The sequence below is a fragment of the Falco naumanni genome, chromosome 1 (genome assembly GCF_017639655.2).
Source record: "Falco naumanni isolate bFalNau1 chromosome 1, bFalNau1.pat, whole genome shotgun sequence".
Classification (NCBI taxonomy): domain Eukaryota; kingdom Metazoa; phylum Chordata; class Aves; order Falconiformes; family Falconidae; genus Falco; species Falco naumanni.
The window spans coordinates 114,282,763-114,301,713 of NC_054054.1; the positions used below are offsets into that span (position 1 = coordinate 114,282,763).

General features: G+C 52.8%; 1 protein-coding gene across 4 annotated transcripts in view; it reads right to left on the reverse strand.

The window, feature by feature from the left end:
* The window catches only part of SEPTIN9 (septin 9), a 144,106-nt gene that overhangs the window by 66,620 nt on the left and 58,535 nt on the right, over positions 1-18,951 (reverse strand). Inside the window, exon 1 of one of the 4 annotated variants that reach the window (XM_040579629.1) lies at positions 9,125-9,287. The exons of the other annotated variants lie outside the window; for them this stretch is intronic. Coding sequence (XP_040435563.1) covers positions 9,125-9,179 — 55 coding nt within the window. The 5' untranslated portion in view covers positions 9,180-9,287. Of the gene's footprint in view, positions 1-9,124; positions 9,288-18,951 lie in introns of those variants that run through there. 4 annotated transcript variants of the gene reach the window in all.

The following is an 18,951-nucleotide window of genomic DNA, read 5'->3' on the forward strand; positions in this document are numbered from 1 at the left end:
TATTTCACACGATACAATGGTACCATTTGAGAGCGCTGACTTTCTCTAAACTGCTACCAGATGGTCACCTCCTGTTCCCAGGGAGGAAAGAGGGGGAGGCTGCAGGTCTCATCTTTCAAGGAGCCCTTGGAAACCCAACACAGCATTAACCACTCACGGCCCTTAAAAGCTTCCCAGGCCCCTGTCACCAGGCAGCAAGACGCTCACGGCAGTTTTCTACCCCAAGTGGAGTGCAAAGAGCATGTTCACCCGTGTTACCGCGGGGCTGCCCGGGTCTGGTCCAAACCCACTGTCCGTGATGCTGCTGAATAGCTGTTGCCACCCGTAGCAGAGGCAGTTGGACTGAAGGCTCAGTTAGAGGGACAAGCAGGATGCCTCGTGTATCTACAGGGAGTACATACACTGTGTATTAAACCTGAAGATCCCACAGCAGGAGGGGAAGGGAGCTGCAGCCCTGCTGCAGGGCCAGATCAAGGTATCTCTGCTGGTGCTCACAACTGCACTGAGCCTCTCAGTGGAGTCAAAAACATGGGGCTGAGACGGAAAATTCACTGGCAGCGCAGGCAGCAAATGATGCTACACACGCTCGCGGGACTTTGCAACTACACTAACAGCTTCAAAACAGCCCAAGAAATTTGGATCTCCTCTTACATCTGGAGAAACGAAGGCAGGAAATTTTAAAAGCACCCTTCCCCAGACTAATGGTCATCCAACGTAAGAGAAAAAATAAGTCAAGGTTGCTGGATCCCCTCTCTGTGCTTGCACCATGAGATTTCACACCCTTCTCTTACCAATAAACTAACCTTGTTGCAATATATGCATACAAACAAACACACATATATAAATATAACAACAATCTGCTGCTGTTGCGTGACTCTCACACCATCCTGGGTCAGGTGATGAATGTTTTATGCACAAATAAATCCTTTTTCTGACTCTACAAACAGCATTCAGAAGAAGTTGCAACAGATTGCATGGTCTGATACAAATCCCGTGTCACAGATAATGCTGGCAACGTGCTGTCAATGTGCAGTGCTTTCCTGAACGGTGCAAACAGTACCAAGAGCTGAGTTACAGAGGAAAGTTGAGCATTAAGGCAAGTTCAGGGCTCTGATGTTAACCAAAGCTTTTCAAGCTGCATTTCATTCACTCACAACAAGCTACAAAACAGCCTGAGACCGATGCAGCAGACCCCTGATTTACCAGAAATGAACATGCAAAAGCAAAGCCAGGACTAAGAATAGGAAAAAAAAAATATCCATACTCAGATTAATTCAAAATCCCAGCTTTCCCGTGCCTATAATGCAGTTCTAGAAAGGTTTTAGCTTTGATTCTCCATTACACTTTGGTTTACATAACCATTAACCCTCAGCAAAATGCTTCCAGATCAGATCTGTATATTTTACATCCCTTACATTAATTTCATACTTGTACAGAAAATTACATAAAATACAGGGTTATACAGCCCAGCAGATTGCATTACTGGCTCTGCCACAGGCTCTCTGCAGCTTTTGCCTCTAGTCTGTGCTCCAGTTTCATAAGGGGAGAAGGAAGGAGAGAAATAAATCTTCTCTGCACCTCCCAGGGGACTGCAGATTTGCTTTGGTTCAGTAATATTTCTAAAACACCTTAAAAATTATTACCCAGAAGGCAAAAGCATGATGCAGATGGTCTTGCAGACCCAAGACCCACCCTGTGCTACCAGTTGCAATGCTGCTACCACACTGGGTATAGGAAGCTGTGAGCACCCAGACGCCAACCCCAAGAGTCACCAACCCCAAGAGTCACCAACCCCAAGAGTCACCAACCCCAAGAGTCACCAACCCCAAGAGTCACCAACCCCAAGAGTCACCAACCCCAAGAGTCGCGACTCCCAGTGCCCATGCAGGGCAGGGGTAGCAGAGTGACTCAGGTGGGCAACCAGCCGACTGCATTATTAAATCATTAAATGATTAAGTCTCTGCTGGAGAAGGCGCTCTGATGGGTGGTGTTGCAACACGCAGGTTACAAAGCTACGGAAAAGGGTAAAGTAGTAGAAGTGGCTAAAGGTGGGACCCAGGAGCTATTCGGGTCCACTGCCTGCGCTGCCAGCTAGCCCTGCAGTGCTGATGCTGATGCCATTGCAGCCAGCTCCAGCATCTCTGCTGGAGAGGACAGCCAGCACCGCAGTGTCAGCAGTTATCCAAACAGCCTGAAGGCTGGCAGAGAGTAGAACCTCCCCTATTTTTTCCTCCCTGGTAAAATAAACATGCTTTAAAAAACCATGAAAATCCATCCTTTTCACATTTCCCCATATCTGCACTTCCAATGACCAGATAAAAGAAAGACTGAAATCCCAACCCCAGTCCTCACACCCCTTCCCTCCCAAACCAGTCCAGCAGACCAGTGCCAGAATGATGCTGGGTGCCAATGCCCTCACCACTAACCTCTCCCAGGGCTGGGACAAGCTGAAGAGCACCCAGCTCACTGGGAGAGCACCCAGCTCACCCGGAGCAAGGGGTTGTACAATTTTGTGATGCTTACTCAGCCCGCCACCTCTATGGCTTGGAGGATGGCAGCACAGCCCGATGTGGTCACGGTGCCTCCTGCCCTGCAATCCGCAGGATGCTGCTTGACACTGGTGGCACCTACACCCAGGCAATAGGTTCGTACCCCACCCCAACCTGCTCTAACACGGATGACAGCAACAGGGCATCTGCTGCAGTGCTGGGAGGATGCAGGGGCACAGACACCCACGATGTCTCACCCTCCAGCACTGAAACCAGCCAAGAGCTAGCTTGGCTGGACCCTGCGCCTGGGTCACCGCTCCAAAGGTGTCCCCAGGAGACCCAAGTGCTGAGCTCGGTCCAGCACCTTCACAAAAGCAATCAGAGTAAAAGCCTGAGTCACAGCCAGTAGGAGATAAGAGCTCTCATTAATCTGAGGGCAGCTTTTCAGAAGAAGTTGAGGGTAACAATAAATCCCTTCGCTGCCCAAGGGCTACTCCCCAGCAGCACCGTTGGTGCAGCAGGGAAGGGAGGGAGGAGGGCTCTCCTGCACCAGCACAGCAGGTGGGGGCAAATGAGTAAAGAAGAGGGGTGCCAGGACCAAATGACACCCTGCAGGTATGAAATGAGAAGTGGCCAGAGCACAACCCTTGCCCCATGCTGAAGGGCGTGATAGCCCACCCCTGTCCCACAAAGAGCTCCCCTAAGGGGCGCTGACCCACTCCAAACAGGCACATCCCCATCAAGAACCGGACTCAGACCCATTGACTCATTTGACAGGCTTCAAACAAGCTCACACAGGGTTTAGTCACTTGGCTTATTGCCTACACGTCCCACCTCTAAAGACCAAGAAGGTGCCAGAGCTCAACTGTGGCGGGAGGAGGGAGGGAGGCTGGGAGAGAGAAAGAGTCCGCATAACAGTCCTGCAGAAAGACATTGCCTTAAATATCAAATATCAGAGTCAAAATCACGAATATCTGGAGTGATTATGGGCTCTGAAGTCTCCATTATTGTCTTTGGATTTATGACAAGTCCCAGTCCAGGCTTTTGTGGCTGCTGTCGGTCCTGGCTCCTGAGAAATGGGCTAAGAAGCTCCCTGCAAGAAACAGCGGCAAGACAGAAATGAAGCCAGCACTCACAACAGCGAGGCCACAGGACACCCGAAGGGCCAGGACTCTCCCTCAGCAGCGGCTTTGCTGGCGTGTATTGGCCAAGGGATATAGACATGGACACTCAAATCTTATCAGGCATGACACAACGTGTTCTAGAGGTGCTTCCTACTCACTCCATTGCCATAAAGCACCAAGAGTCAATGAGCAAAGGGCAAAGCAGAAGAATGATTATACTTTAGGTGAGTCTCTTACTAAGGGAAAGATGCTGCCAAAATCCCAGAGACCGACGAGTACTTGGAAGAGCCAGCGTGGTATCCATGCCCCACACCTTGACTCACCTCCAGGCACCAGCGGTACGCTTGCACAGCCAATGTAGCTGCCCTGACCCCGGTGTAAAAACTCATCCTCCTTCTGTTCCTTCCCACCCAGCCACTTCTGAAAGGTTTCTTTATGATTAGCACAACGCTGTGCTCACTTTGCCCAAGACTGATCTCAAATGGAAAGTAAGAGCTCCCCCATACCAGCCAAGACTGGAAAGCCTCCATGCTGACGTACAGCCAAGGACACTCCGCTCCATGCTGCAGTGGTTGCCCGTCCCCAAGGACAAGTAGCCCAGCCTTCCTTGCAGAAGATGACTATAAACAACGACCTTTGGATGATCCTACATCCTAACCGGGGCCAGAGGCTATCCCCAGAGCCCAGCTCACGTGGACAGAGAGATACATGTCCTGTTCTTCCCTTTCCCACTCCCTCACAACCTTTTTATTCCCAAGGAACTAAATATACATAGGGGAAAAAAAAACAACCACAATGGCAGGTCTCCGCTGCCGCAACCAGGCAGATGCAGTTTTTCCACTCTGCATCGAAAGCCAGTTCTGCAGGGGAAGATACAACTTCTGCTGGGGAAGATACAACTCCTGCCTTCCCACAGGCACCTTCCCCGGCTCCTTCCTCCCCACTACACGCTGATTTGGCAGAAACCCCCATTCACCCCAACCTTTTGTCTCAGATTCAGAAACATAGATAGGAAGAGTGGAAAAAAGAGAGAAAACTCCCTGAAGTGCCTGTAAAGCTGGCCTTTGAGGATATCAGAGGTGGCTTGCTGTCTCAGAGCAGCATGCTACATCGATCAGCTGGGAGAGTGGCACCGGCTTGGCCCACGCTGGGCTGGTGATGAACAGCACCAGAAGAGACTAACTGCAGTATAACTTTTTGGGGACAGCCCAGGAAATCCAACAATTGACATTCAGGAGCTTTGCTTCACTCCTAGGGTTGAGATGATCCAAGATATAATCTGAAAGATCTTTTTGCGTTTCCTTTTCCAGGCATTGAACCGCCGCACACGTGGGACCATTAGTCACACACCCAGCCTCCCAGCCCGCTCCCATGCATGCAAACCCGGGCAAGCACTCATCCTGCCAACGCTGAGGCAGGGCTCACAGCGGGGACCCTGAATCCAAGTGAGGTGCTTACACAAACACGAAGCACATCCCCTCTCGGGGGCCTTTCACTGTGCTGAATTCAAGCCACATCACCCACATAACATCACGACCATCCCTCTGGCACGTTCCTGCTAATATTAGCAGCAGGGCTGAGTCCCAGCATCTGCAGCACGCGGGCAGCAGCTGCTCCCCGTGGCAGCAGGCGTGCCAGCCCCAAGCAGCCCAGGGGACACACCACAGCCACGTGTCCCAAAGGCATCCTGGGCATTTGGACAAGTAAATTTTAAGGACAAGCCCATGAGATTTATGCACATAGAAAAGCCTATTTCTAATACAGCCCCCTCCTGAAAACAACCTGGCTGGTGGTTTTTAATCTTGAACAACCCTTAAAACCAGGGCGTAACTTAGCAAAAGTCAGTACCTCATCGAGACTAAGTCTGTGGCTGAAACACTAGAAGTACCCTGCACAGGGTGGTGCAAGACGGGTATGTCTGTAGGGAAAGTGTCCAATAGTGGGGAGAACTAAAAAAAAAAAATATAAATAAATAAAGAGAAAGAAAACCCAGAGAATCCTTCCTATCAGCACCGATGTGTCCTGGCAGGGCTGCAGGCTCCCTGCCCCCGGCACCCAGCCCCACACAGTGCAGACTGCTCAGACCACAGCGCACCCACCAGCAAGCACGGGAGGGAGCTGGGCTGGGGGGAGCAGGTGAATCGGGGATGAAGAACCATCAACGAAGGCTGTCTTGTGGTTTCTGCCAGAGGGAAGCTGCAAGTCTGTGCCCCCCGCTGGCTCTAGCTCCAGACATGACACTGAACCCCCCGGCACCACCCTGCCACTCCATACGCTTACAGCCCCACGCGGCATTTACTCTCATTCGCAGCTTGCACCCGCTATGACATTTTGTGTTTCAACATTACAAGGAAATGAATCTGGTGTTAACTGACAGCATTGGCAGAGGCAAGGAGTGCTCAGCATCGCTGCTGCCAACTCAGCCAATTCACCATCAGCAACTGCCAGCAAAAATGGGCCTCAGTTATCCCGGGACTCTGCTCAGCAGCAGCCACATCCCACTGGGATGAGGGGCCAGAGCAGATCTCTTCTCTCTTACTACAGGCAGTAGATCAAGAGTGCACAGTGCTTTAAATCTTTATCAGGATGATAAGTACCATGTTGCAGAGTTATCTTTGGTCACCATTGCAACCAACCAAAGCTGTGAGCAGCAACATCCATGCCTCTTCACAGTCAAACGTCACAGGCATCGACACTTCACATCACCCAACTGGAACAAGAACACGATGGTTTGGGGTTTACACAACATTAACACAACTGCACAAGCATCCCACCACCCGGCTTGATTTACCACTACAGGTTCCCTTCCCTGACGCTTAGGCATCTGTGTCTGAGACTCGGGGGAGCTGAGCAGCTCACAGCCCCCTCCGAGGCAGAGGTGAGCCGCAACTGCAGCTGAATCAGCCACGCTTCTGAAAACCTACCAAAATCTATAAACCTAGGGACAGAGCTGTTGTGCTCTGTAAATCCTGGCTAGCCACAGACCTAATAATGTCCTCCCCCATTAGAGACGAGGAAGTTCTTGCCAGTCAAATAAGCAGGATTAGTACCCTTCTTGCAGGACCTGCCGGCTCACTCCAAGGCGGACACACATACTGCTGCCTAGATCCGACCATCCCCATCACATCACCAGGCACACGGAAACACGCGCTCTGCTGTGCTGTGTTTCGGAGTTTCATGAGTGACAAAATTCTGATATTCTACTTGGAGATTAATATTTTATCACTGTCACGTAAAGCCACTGAAATCAATGCTGGTACTTACTTTGCTTTGATTTGGAAACTAAACTGGACTTGAGTACCTCATACTCCTTCCCCCTCCCTAAGGGCCCTTGCAGCCCCCTCAGGCTCACGGCGGCTGGCAGCTCCATGGCAGTAGCCCACAGCCGAGCCAGCAGCTCCCAGCCTTCTGCAGCCCAGCCGGCACAAGAAACCTGTTGGTCCTATGCCAGGCAGGGACGCTACGGTCCTATGCCTGGCAGAGATGCTACGAGGAAAGCAGGCTGGAACAACCAGGGTGATTCGGGAGGGCAGGCAGTATGTGACCGGCAAGAACAAAGAGGGCTCTGGCTGCTGGGTGATCTGGTGTTTCTGGTCCATGGTATTTTTGGCTGATCTCTCCTGCTTGGCCACGGGCTGCCTGGGGCCAAGATACCCACCCAGCAGACACCAACGCTGCATCTCCTGCCCTACAGGCTAGAAATTAATTGCCTTGTTCTTGGGAAGCTGCTATGCAACCCAGAAAACTAATTAAATTGTGAAACAGTAGCCTGGATCCCTGCTCAAGGGCAAGGCCAGACCTTTTGGCTGTAGATGCAGAGAGCTTTCCCCAGCCTCTCCCTCTGCACAGGCAGCAGCTATAAAGTGCTCCATGGACTGAATAAATAAAAAAAAAAAAACCAACACTGCGGAGTAGCTGAGTGCCACCAAGGAGCACACACAGCCCGAACAAGAAGCCCTGGGGCTCACAGCAGAGCCTTTATCATATCCAAGTAGGGAATTACTCATTCTTCAGAGATTTAAATGCAATTGGGGCAAGCGAGAGGAAAGGCTATAATTACATCAGCGCTCTGGAGCCCTGCGGTGGGGAAGCTCATGAGTCCCCAAAGGACAGTTACAAAGGCGCCGTTGAACCCCGAATGCCAAACCAACGGTGTATTTGGGTCGCTCTCTGTGTCCCAACGCTTGTTAGTCCCAGTCTTCCCAAGGGACATGACTTTGCTCAGCCTCCTGCTAAGCCCTCTGCTCCCAGATTTAGCCGAAGAAAGCTGCGGGGCTGGAAAAAGAGAACATGAACGTGGCTAAACCTTACGAGGAGGGCCAGGAGAGACCCCAGCCCTGGCCACCCGTTTCCTGCCTGACCTGGAAGAGGAACCCTGGTGCTCTCAGCTTCCTCAGCTACCCAGCAGGAAAAACACCCGCTCCTTCCCGAAGGCACGGCTGGATTCCCGTGTCCCAGCCTGCAGCCACACGCGCAGCCCCTGTCTAAGCTTTCACCACAGCCCCCACATCTCCGCTATTGCTCGGGTGGATTATTTTTTTTTTTTTGGTTGGGTTTTTTTTGTTTCTAGAAACCGCTGCATGAAGCTCAGTTTGGGCCGCTGCCAGGACACGAGAGCGCATAGGGCCCGAGCTGCTCTTCCAAAACTCTGCTTAGGAAGATGAGCTCCCCCGAGCCGATCTCTCAACGCCTGCTCAGACACAAACCCCCGTCCCTCTCCTGCCTGTATTTAACTCTCATACCCATCTGGCAGCAGCGCGCTTCTCCCCTGGCTTGTTTGCTTGCCTGAAAAGCGCCACAGATGCTGGGGGAGACGACATCCCCGTCGGTGGGCCCAGGGGGCTGCCAGGAGACACCGCACCGGGGAGCCCCGCAGCCATCGGGCAGCTGGGGCTGGGCCACGGGGCAACGGCAGCGGCTCCCGGGGCCGGCGGGTCCCGCTACGGGCACGTCAGGGACCGGGGTGCGCGACACACACCCCCCCCACCCCCCCCCCAGGGCTGCGCTCGCATCCGCAGTCGGGGGCCAACAGCGGGGCCGGGGTGTCCGGGGACCTTCAGTCTTGTCAGGCGCGTGTTCAGCTCTAAGCAGCACAAGCCAACTTGGGGAAGGGCAGGGAAGGGGAAACAGCCCGTGAGATCCTGCCGTGGCAGATAACAGCCGGGCGCGACCGCTCCGAACAAAAGGCACGGGAGCCCCGGCCCGGGCAGACGCCGGGGGATGCGGGCACGGCGCTCCGCCCGGCACGGCACGGCAGGGCTGGGCTCGTCTCCCCCCGTACGGCACGGCAGGGCTCGGCTCGGTTCCCCCGGCACGGCAGGGCAGCAACGAGGGGCAGGCGGGGGCGGGGGGGGACCTCAGTCCCGTTCCGCCGCGCCCCCCCAGCGCTGCGCGGTGCCTGCCAGGGGCGCAGACGAGCCGCGCGCTGCCCACCCCGGCCCGCACCAACTTCTCCCGCTTCTCCCCGGTTCAACCCCGAGCCAGCAGCACCCGCAGCCCCGGGCCACCCACCTTCGAAGTCGGAGATGATGCCCTCCAGGTGCGCGTTGACGGCCGGGTCGGCCATGGCGGGGCGCGGGGCGCTGCCCCCCGGCTCTGCGGGGCGCGGGCGGGCGGGTGCGCGCAGCCGCCGCCTGCGGCCGAATGAATGGCGGAGGGCGAGAGGCTGCGGCCGGCCCCCGCGCCCGCGGGCAGCCTGCCATGGCCCCGGCCCGGCCCAGCGCGGCCCAGCCCGGCCCAGCCCGGCCCCCTCGCCGCGCACTGGCTGCTCCCCACGCCCGTCACCGCCGCCCCCGCCGCCGCGCCGGCCCCTCCGCGCAGCGCCGGGCGGGGACCCCCGCACAGCCCCGGGCGGGTGGGGGGATGGGGGGGGGCGCGTCGTCCACGCTGGAGCTTGTCCCGCATCCCGCCCCCCGCATCCCGGGGACACGCACAGGGCACGAAGCCCGTGGGAGAGGTAACGACCCTCGGCTGCCCCACAGAACCAGCCCCACCGGGTGGGTTACGGCACTGATGTTGCCAGCACCGGTAACCCATTCCCTTTTCAGCTTGCCCTTCTTTGGGAAGGAGCCACTTGGCCGCCCTCCTCTATTTTTATAATTTCTGAAAATCAAACCGGAGCACTAGCTAGCAGCGCTAACACAGCACTACCCCAGCCAAGCCACTTCTGCAGCCAGCTCTGGAAGATCACGGCCAGAGCAGCAGAAGGGGCTGCAAAACCCAAAACCTGCCTCGAAGCGAGCACACAGCCAGGCACCTCTGGGCCCAGCATCCCTGCACCAGGCACCTCTGAACCGGACACCCCTGCGCCAGGCATCAGCGTGCTGCAGTTGGCTCCTCTCTGGACAGACATCTCCTCTCCAGCCCTCTGGGCATCGACACCAGCCCCCTCGAGCGCCCTGCTGCCTTCCCTCCACCTCTCACACCCTCCCGGTTTGTGCGGCTCTCCACTCATTATCTGATGTTTCTCCCTTCCCATGTTGATTCAGATCCTGCCCTCCTGACCCTCTTTTTATCCTCCCCACCCTGTGTTTTAGTAACATCATTTAAAAGTGATGATACCCACTGAAATGTGTCCAGGCACATCAACAGGAAAAGAATTAATGGGCTGGGGTTAGAGTCCACTTTGGGTGAACCATAAAGAAAAATTATGCAAAACAGTAGTACTGTTACCATATGTTCCTGCAGAAAATACGTGCTTCATCAATTATGTCACACTTTTAATTTCACACTTCCAAAGTCTGCAAACACCACAGACTCCCCAAGAGTGTATGTGAACCAGAAAATGAAACCAACAGCACCAATTTCCCAGACTCAAGAAGTTCCACGTTTTCCATGCTGTTAATAGCTTGCAGTTTTAACCCAAGGTAAGGCATTGCTTTAAAAGTTGAGAAGAGAACAGCTTAAAGTCCTGAGAACACACCTTGACAATAGAAGCTGGTACTCGGACAGACACGGTGGTTTTCCTCCCCTTTCACAGGCAGCAGCGCTCAGCGCTCTCGTTTCTTGCACTCATAGCGATGTCAGAAACCAACATACCACAACAGTGCAGAGAAGAACAGGCTCTGCATCTCTGTGCAATCACAATATGGAAATGTAAATGCCTCCCTGTGCCATACATGGTCCCTAAAGCCCCCGGTGCGCACCTCCCCAGCAGCCCCGCTACCCGAACACTGGTGCCTTAGAGCAGGACAGGACCAAGCATGGACCAGCGGCTCTGCATGCTCTGCAGGCGGTGGTGGCTGCCACATCATGCAGCATCCCGTGCCGGCTGGCCCACACCCAGGGCATTGATTTTTCGAAAGAAAGTGGCTTTATTTTTCTCTTCTCAGCTGCTCATATGCAGGTCACATCCACAATCCATTTCAAGCAGGTAGAAACGTAGCTGTCAATAGTTAACCTCGGTTACTGAACAAGAAAAAAAGCTATTTCATTAAAATCTGTCGATGGCTCTGTTGCTGGGGCAGCAGGACCTAGACCAGCCTTTTGCCAAGGCCCTTAGGCACCATGACTCCCCAGCAGGCTCTCAGCGCCAGGTTGTAGAATGGGCTTAAAGGGGAGAAAATGAACTAAGCAAGACAAACCAAAAATCAATACTATAAAAAAGATTTTGAAAAAGCAGTAAGGTCACCTGGGGAAGGACTGAGCACATTTTTTGATGTTCAGAGTCTCCCCCCTTGCAAACCCCATAAGATTCAGTGTCAGACCCACTGCCTGGAGCTGGTGGCACCCCCTGAACTAGGTCACACAGGCATCGGTGTGGCACTGTGATGGAGACTGTTTCTGAGGTCAGCTGGAGGCAAGAAGAAGTAAACCACTAGAAAAAAACCCCTATTGTTTCATGGATTATGAGTAGTGAGTGTCACAATGACACCCGCCAGTCTCATGAAGCTGGTGAAGAAGCTCAAAGCAGCAGAAGAGCTTGAGGCAGTTTGGTTTAGTCCCAGTTCCCTGGGTCACTCTGCATTCCCCTAAGCAAAGACGTTATCATCCTGGATCTAATAAAGGTTTAGCAAACCAACAGGCCTAGAGGAGAGCCACAAGAAGTGTGAAATAAAATATCCGGACTGTAAGTAGGAGTTCATTTTCATTAAAACCAGCTGGTTAATATTGCACCCATGTGCACCTAACACATGGAGAGGGGGAGAGGAAGACGGAAAATTACAGCAGCCGAAGAATAACAAGAATATCCAGAGCTCTAATAGTAAATAGTTAAAGCAGGAAGGTATGTAAACAACTCACTCCACAGCACATAACCCAAGCGCCTGCTAGTAGAGGAGGAGCAAGCTTTCCTTCGGGAGACAGGCCCATCCTTGTCTCTCCTGGAGACTTTCTTGCACCTTTATCTGACTTAGCCATGGTCACAGGCATGGCTTCGCAACAGCCGGAGACCAAAAAAATAATTGACTTGTCCCGTCTGCTCACCACAACTAAACACCATTTCATCTGGTTTTCTACCTGCATGCTGAACCCAAAACCTCGTGTTTAGCTACATACTTCTTCCAGAAAGGGGGCAGCCCTGGGAAGCTAAGCACCCACCCCAGAGGGATGGAAAATTCACCACCTCCCCTGGAATTTATTTCCAGGACTCCCCATCAGCATAGCACAAGCATGTGCCGTGCTGCTCATCCCAACAAATTTCGGCACAGGCCCTGCTTTGCCCTGTCTGGTAGATCGAGATTAAGGACCCTGAGCCTTCTCCTGATGATGAAAGATCTCCCACACTGATCACATCACCTACATTCCCTTTGATAAATTAATCAGGTTCTGCTCCTTCTGTCCTTAGTGTCAGGTATTTTCTTCCCTTAGTCCCTTATCTGGCTTTTCTGCTCCTTTCTCCCAACATTTCACAAGTGTTTGTCACTGGATTTTTATTTTTATTTTAATAAAGAGCGCGAACTCACTTTTCAAAAGAAAGGGAGCAGATCACATCTCTTCTGCTGCTTACTGCTCCCCCTGCTCACATAACCAAGGGTCTCACTGACTATTGTATCAGAGTACTCGAGCTCCTGGTCAGCTGAGAACTTTGGGATACTTCACACAGCAACTGCTGCCCAAGGGACAATCCCTCTTCTGCAAACCACCGGCTGCAGGAGGGTTTTAAGCCAATGACTTTACTTGCTGTATTGCATTACAATGGAAATATTTCTTATTTCCTTACTAACAGAGGGCACTGACTGCCCAGTCCTTTTCTCTTCGCCATCATTCTGCTCTCCAGATGAGCAATAAACTTCTTGCAAAGTTGTTTTGTTGGCCTAGAAGTGGTTTCCTGACCCCAAAAAGACACAGTCTGTAAAATCTGCTGATCACTTAGTTATAGATACCAAGCTAAAACTAGCTTGATACCATGATAGCTGGCAGCTGCAAGAAACCTTGACTCATGTCCCCTTGTACCTTATCCCTGGGTTCTCCTGCACTCCAGGCAGTGATGGACCTTGAAGGGCTTCTCCAGATCACAGCACAATCTCCTCCAGAAGCAGCCAGTGCTGGCCACTGCCTCTGCCCTGACATAGGCGCAGGGGGACCACGATGCAGAGCAGACCTAGAAAGTCACTTCAAGGAGAAGAAAAATGTAAGAGACAAAAAACCCAGGGAGGTGGTAGCTGCCAGCATTAGAAGATCCTTTGCCAAGATAGGCCAAGGCAGAAAAGGGACTTTCCTATCCACGCACATTTTAAACAGCGCTGCACAGTTTCCTTGCAAGCTGCTAAGAATGCAGTCTTTCAGGCAGATTTTCCTCCTCCCACAAGTCAAGGTTTTTCTGAACCCATGCAGCTCTTATCGCTCTCACAATCTGCTGCAGTCATGAGCGTCAGGCTCAGTTAGAATAGGTGGCATGAGTCATTGTGGCTACCTGAATCTTAAATTATCTCGTACACAAAAGCAGGTAATTAATCCACAGCACCTTCCCTTCTCTCCTCCTATTTTAATTAGAAAACAATCCTGTTTATTGATTCTGGCCTCATCTATAAAATGCTTTGAGACTTGATGACCAAAAGTACTATGTAGAGGCAGACAAATATTGCTATTAACCACCTAATGTTTCTATTGAGAGTCCAAATATCTTTTCTTGTTGACAATCACAGATGAAACATTCTTCCCAGCCCTTCTGGGTAAGCACAGTGTGTGGGTGGAGGCTCTTGCACCACACAACACCAACTCCCAGCATCCATGGTGGTCCAGCACCCCCACGGCATCGCTTCGAGCCAATGTACAGGGCAGCACTGGCTGCACCATCCACTGGCTGCTGTCAGATGGGCAGCACCAGTGCAGGGGAGCACGTAGAACTGACGTATAATAACCCAGACAAGGCAGATTTGAAAGGCGAAGGGATGGTGAGTCACATCTCTTCTTCCTAAGCCAAAAAACAGACTCTTGCAATGACTTTCCCTTCTGCTCCTCTGCTCCCTGTGCTTTCTGAGTTCTTGTGCCCAGAAAACATTTCTGCTTCCAGATCCACCAGGAAGAAGTGCAGTGATCTCCGTATTACAGGTGGGGAAACTGAGGCACATAGCAGACATCACTCAGAAATAGGGAGCTGGCAAGTAATAAGACCAGACCTGGCTGCAGTGGTGAGCAGTGTCGAATCCAGCCCCCAGCTCCTCGGGAAGTGCCAGTGTCACTGGCTGGGAACGGGGGGGATTCTGGAAGCAAAACCAGAGACGCAGTTCCCATCATCTCCACCCATGCTTTCATGTCAATGACGGCATGAATCCAGTCCTGCTGATTACGCAGGAACTGTCATGAAAAAAGGCTCTTTCCCAAGACTTCAGGCTCTTCCTGCTTCCCAATGAGTAGGAAACACAGTGAGAACGGTCACACTTTAGTGCTAGTCATACTTCTTCCTTTGCAAGGAAACTAAGATCATGGGAAAAGTCTAAAAAATTCATAATAGGTTTGCTGATTTGAGATTTCTGGATCATTAACTGATTTTGTTGACAAAGGAGATGTGGCCAGATCTCATCCCTTAGTGCCACAGAGCTATGCAGCCCCTGTGCACAGAAAAGGTCAGGTAACCATGAAGACTGGATAACAGAAATAGGATAAAATCTGGAAGAACAACGGAAGATCGGTACCTAAAGGGCTTTTAATAAAGTCTTTCCATCAGTGCACAGGACCTCACGGCACCAGTGGGTCCCAGCATGACCATGAGCCGCCAACTCCATGCAGTCACAGCAAGAGCGCTCCTAGAATGTGGTAAGCAAAATACTTTGAGCAGCAAAGCAGAAATCACTAGCGCTCCATCTTGAGTCATCCTGGCTACCCAGCATGAGTGACAGCCAGCAGAACTGAAGGTGGAGAGGGGATGAGACTGCTAGAAGCATCACATGTAGATGCGCCACAGGGGAGAGCTGCTGCGGGCAAACACCACTGTTGCCAAGGGAACAAAAAGAAAGCCCCAATCAAACCCCAAACATGGTTGTGGTATAAACAGGTCAATAAGAGCTAGAAATGAGAAGATTTTAACAGCTAGTGATGGGAGATATAAAGGGACTGCTGTGAAATCAAGAGGGCAAAAAGCAAAATGGGTTTCAAGGTGGGGCATGGCTCTTCGTTGGAAACCCAATGTGACATGGGGAAGGAGATGGTCCCTGAGCCTACAGCTTCTCAGGCATTCACTGCACAAACAGGGAAAACTGCAGACTTGGTGTTCTGGGACACCCCTGGCGCTGAGAGGCCCCATCAGCACTGGGCAAGCGGAGGAACAACCACAGGCACAAGGTCCCCACAGCTGCTTCTCCCCTACCTCCAGCGGAGACGCAGCAGTGGGGGCCAAGGCTTAAGTTTGTCTTAGGTTTAACTCCACCAAGCCAGCATGCAGAGCAGGTACCAGCTTGCTCTCAAACAGGACAAGGGAACACATCACGTGTTTGCACTGAGCAGGGCAAGCAGAAAACCAGCATCCATCCTTTCACCTGCTAATCTGAAGAAGAGCCGAGTCTTTCCCGTGGCTCACATTTGCAAACTCTTAATGGTCCCCAACACCTCCCCTGCCTCTGTGGGGACCGATGAAGTCACCCTGGGTTTCCACCAGTGCTAAGGTGGGATTCAAACCAGGCACCCGGTCCCAGCACCTGCCAGCAGGAAGGATGCCGCTGGTTAGCACCCACTGTGCTCGGATCCAGTGGCACGTGGCTGGGCTGTGGGGGCACAGCTCTGCCCCTCAACGAAGACCTTCCTATGCACTCCAAGCCTCGTCAACTCCAACAGGCAATTTGGGCTGTATGCATGGGCCAAGCTCACTGCAGGCCCCACCAACCTCACACCAGTGTCGGAGCCCAGCTTGATGCATCTCATGCCGAGCCAGCGATTCCGGCTATTGTGCGTGCGAGAGCCTGGAAAGGGAAACGCTGAGCCTGGCCCAGGCGCATGGCCCCAGCACCAGCCAAGCGCACACCCAGCGCCCCGGTGGTCCCAGGAGGGCTGGGGAGCCGGGGGGTCTCCACCGCAGCGTGGAGCAGGCTGGCAGCCCCCGTGCCTGGGAAGGGAAGCGAAGTGCAGCTCCCTGGTGTTGATTGAACGGCGGGGAACGCTTGCAGGGGAAGGAAATGGAAAGAGGATCAGGAACTGCATCTGCCTGAACCTCACGCAGTTAAAACAAACTCGGTCTCATGCCCTTGTTCATCTCTTTTAGTTTCAGGTCAGACTTTCCTAAGAAACTGGGAGGTGCCATTTAGGATCCAAGCAGGAAACTGACTTAATTATCTTAATTATTTTTTTAAAAATTTAATTATTAATTACTGCATTTTAAAATTAAGACCAAACAGGCATAAAAACCAGTGCTGTGTGACAGCACAGATGTTTTAATAGAAATGAGAGGCTTCAGAAACCTCGCTCATCCTCTAATGAGTTTAACACACACATGGCACAGCACGTTTCCATTGCAAAGCCTTCCCGTGCAGCTGAGGGTGCAGCTGACTCCAGAAGAAACTGCGGTGCCTGGACCTCGAGGCAGGGAAGTCCTCCCTGCCGTTTGCACCACATGCAGACTTATGGTAGTTGCAGGGGGGAAAAGGGGAGGCGAGGGTCAGCCAGAACACTGAACCCCTCGGAAAGAGGCCATTTCCATTGCTGCAAAGTTCCCAGCAGTCCCTAATTAGGGAGAATTTGCAAGAATAAATAAACTGGCAGTGCTACACGCATGCACTCCTCTTCCAGATGTGCATGTCTCATTTTCACGTGGTGTCCAAGGCAGGGCTGGAAACTCCATCCCCGCACAAGGGGAGGAGGCAGGCACAGCGTGGGCTCCCTACGCCGAGCCCACCCCCATGGCAGCCCCATGGGTGCAAATCCCACTCCATCCCGCCTCTCCACACACATCCCAGCTACCTTGGGCACTGCCTTTCACCCCTCCAGTGTCACTGTCCCTCTTCCATCACACTGGGGTACCCAGCCCCCACGGGACCCTCCAATCCCTGCTGCAGAGCAGGGCGTGAGCGGCTTTTACAGCCACTGCCTCTGCCGCTCTCTCAGCTGCCTGCTTTCGACCTTTTCAACTCAAAACTTTCCAGTCATAAATATACCAGCTCATGGCAGGAAACTTGCTTTTCTTATACTTCTCCCCTGCTTCTCAGAGAGCTGTTTCTAGCAGCTCGCGCTCCCTGCGCCAGCCCCCCACTGTTTCTCCCTGCTCCTCTGAGATATTTCAGGCATGCAACAAAATCTGCTGCAGCACAAAGACCCTAAAACTCTCTGTAAAGGCTCAGGAAGTGCCACAAGCTGCAGGTCAGGCCTCGAGAGCAGCTGTACCTCCTGATCTCCCTGCTTACCATCAAAGGTTTTACTATTATTATTATTCCTTTTTGACATAAACCAGTTTGATAAGAACAATTCCCAGATGGAGCCGCAGCCCCACACCCACTCGGCTTCCTCCGGGCAGCATGGACACAGCGCGGGAGCTCACCGCACAGCGGGACAAGGACACAAGGGCAGGAGGAAAGGAAGGAGAGGAAGAATGAACAGAGTTTTCCTTTCCTTTTAAAGGCTTTGGCAAATTTCAGTAAAACCACCAGCAGGGATGCTGAGGTGTGGTGGTCAGCATCCGAGCAGCACTGAGCACCGCCAGCCGCTTCCCTTTGCTCCAGCTCCACCACGCAGGGATGGGGAGGGTGCCCGAGTGGACAGGCATCGCTGCCAAAATCCATGGGCTGTGTGCGCCTGTTTCCATGTGGATGGGCATGTGGGTGCCCCTGGCATCGCCCTGTGATGGTCTGGCCAGGGGCACCATGCCCTCAGCTCCACTGCCTGCACTGCCGCTGCCCGGGAGTACTTTGCAGGTCCGACACAGGCACATACATAAAATCAGGCAAGATCAGCGCTGTTAAACTCCTGGGCTCAAGGAGTGCAAATGGGAAAGAGATGGGACAGCCTGGATCCGAGGTGGGACCAGCTGCCTTCAGGGAGGGCTGGGTCTGCCTTGGCTTTTACATCTCATTACATTGTCCTCTCAAAAAGTTTATTACAACCCTTTCAGACTTACACAAAAGACACAGCTCAGGTAATGCCCCACTAACCAGATCCCAGCATGACCAGGCGGGCTCCAGGGTCCCAGCTAGCTGAGCTGCGCTAGGCAGCACTAAAGCAGCAACCCCCAGCTCTGTGTTCAAAGGGTCTACCCCAAACACAAGAGGCAGCCTGGGTGCTCAGAGTCCAGTCGCCTCTCCTGCTGGAAAAACCAGACAGGGCCAAGGGGACCACAACCCCCACCCCCCCCAACCAGGTCTCCACCAGCACACCAGCCTTGGCTCCCCTCTATGTCTCTCAGATAGCCAGTGAGTCCTGCTAGCACAGACTCAGCCTTTTCTACAGATGCAGAGTTGCACAGCTGATTTAAAAATCTGGATTAAAAAATCAATCTGATTTAGTGTATAAGATTTTAGAGGAATTTCTTTTGACTTTCTCTCCCTTTCACATGCTCAGCCACTTCTGCCTGCCCCAGGTCTTGCTTGCGCTGTGCCTGCAGGCTCCCTGCTGCAGGGCACTTGTTTCTGCTGAGATTAAATCATTACCGAAGGAGGGACCTGATGCTGTCACCGCCACCCTCAGGCTCACCCTGTTTGCTAGAAGAGACTGTCAACACCATGCCTCATCGAGAGCAGGATGACACTCGGGCTTCCCCCCATCCACGCCTGCCCCAGTGAAGCTTTCCAAGAGCCATCTCTCGGCAGGAGCCACAGCCAGCACATGTGGCTGGGGGACGCTGGGGTTTTCAGCCTCTAGAAACAAAAGAATAGCCCCAAAAAAAGAAAAAAAAAGAATAATCAGTCAGGAGATATGCTGCAAGCAGGCCAAAAGCAAGGGCCATCCAGCGTTTGCCCTAAATGGGAAAGAGGCGCACG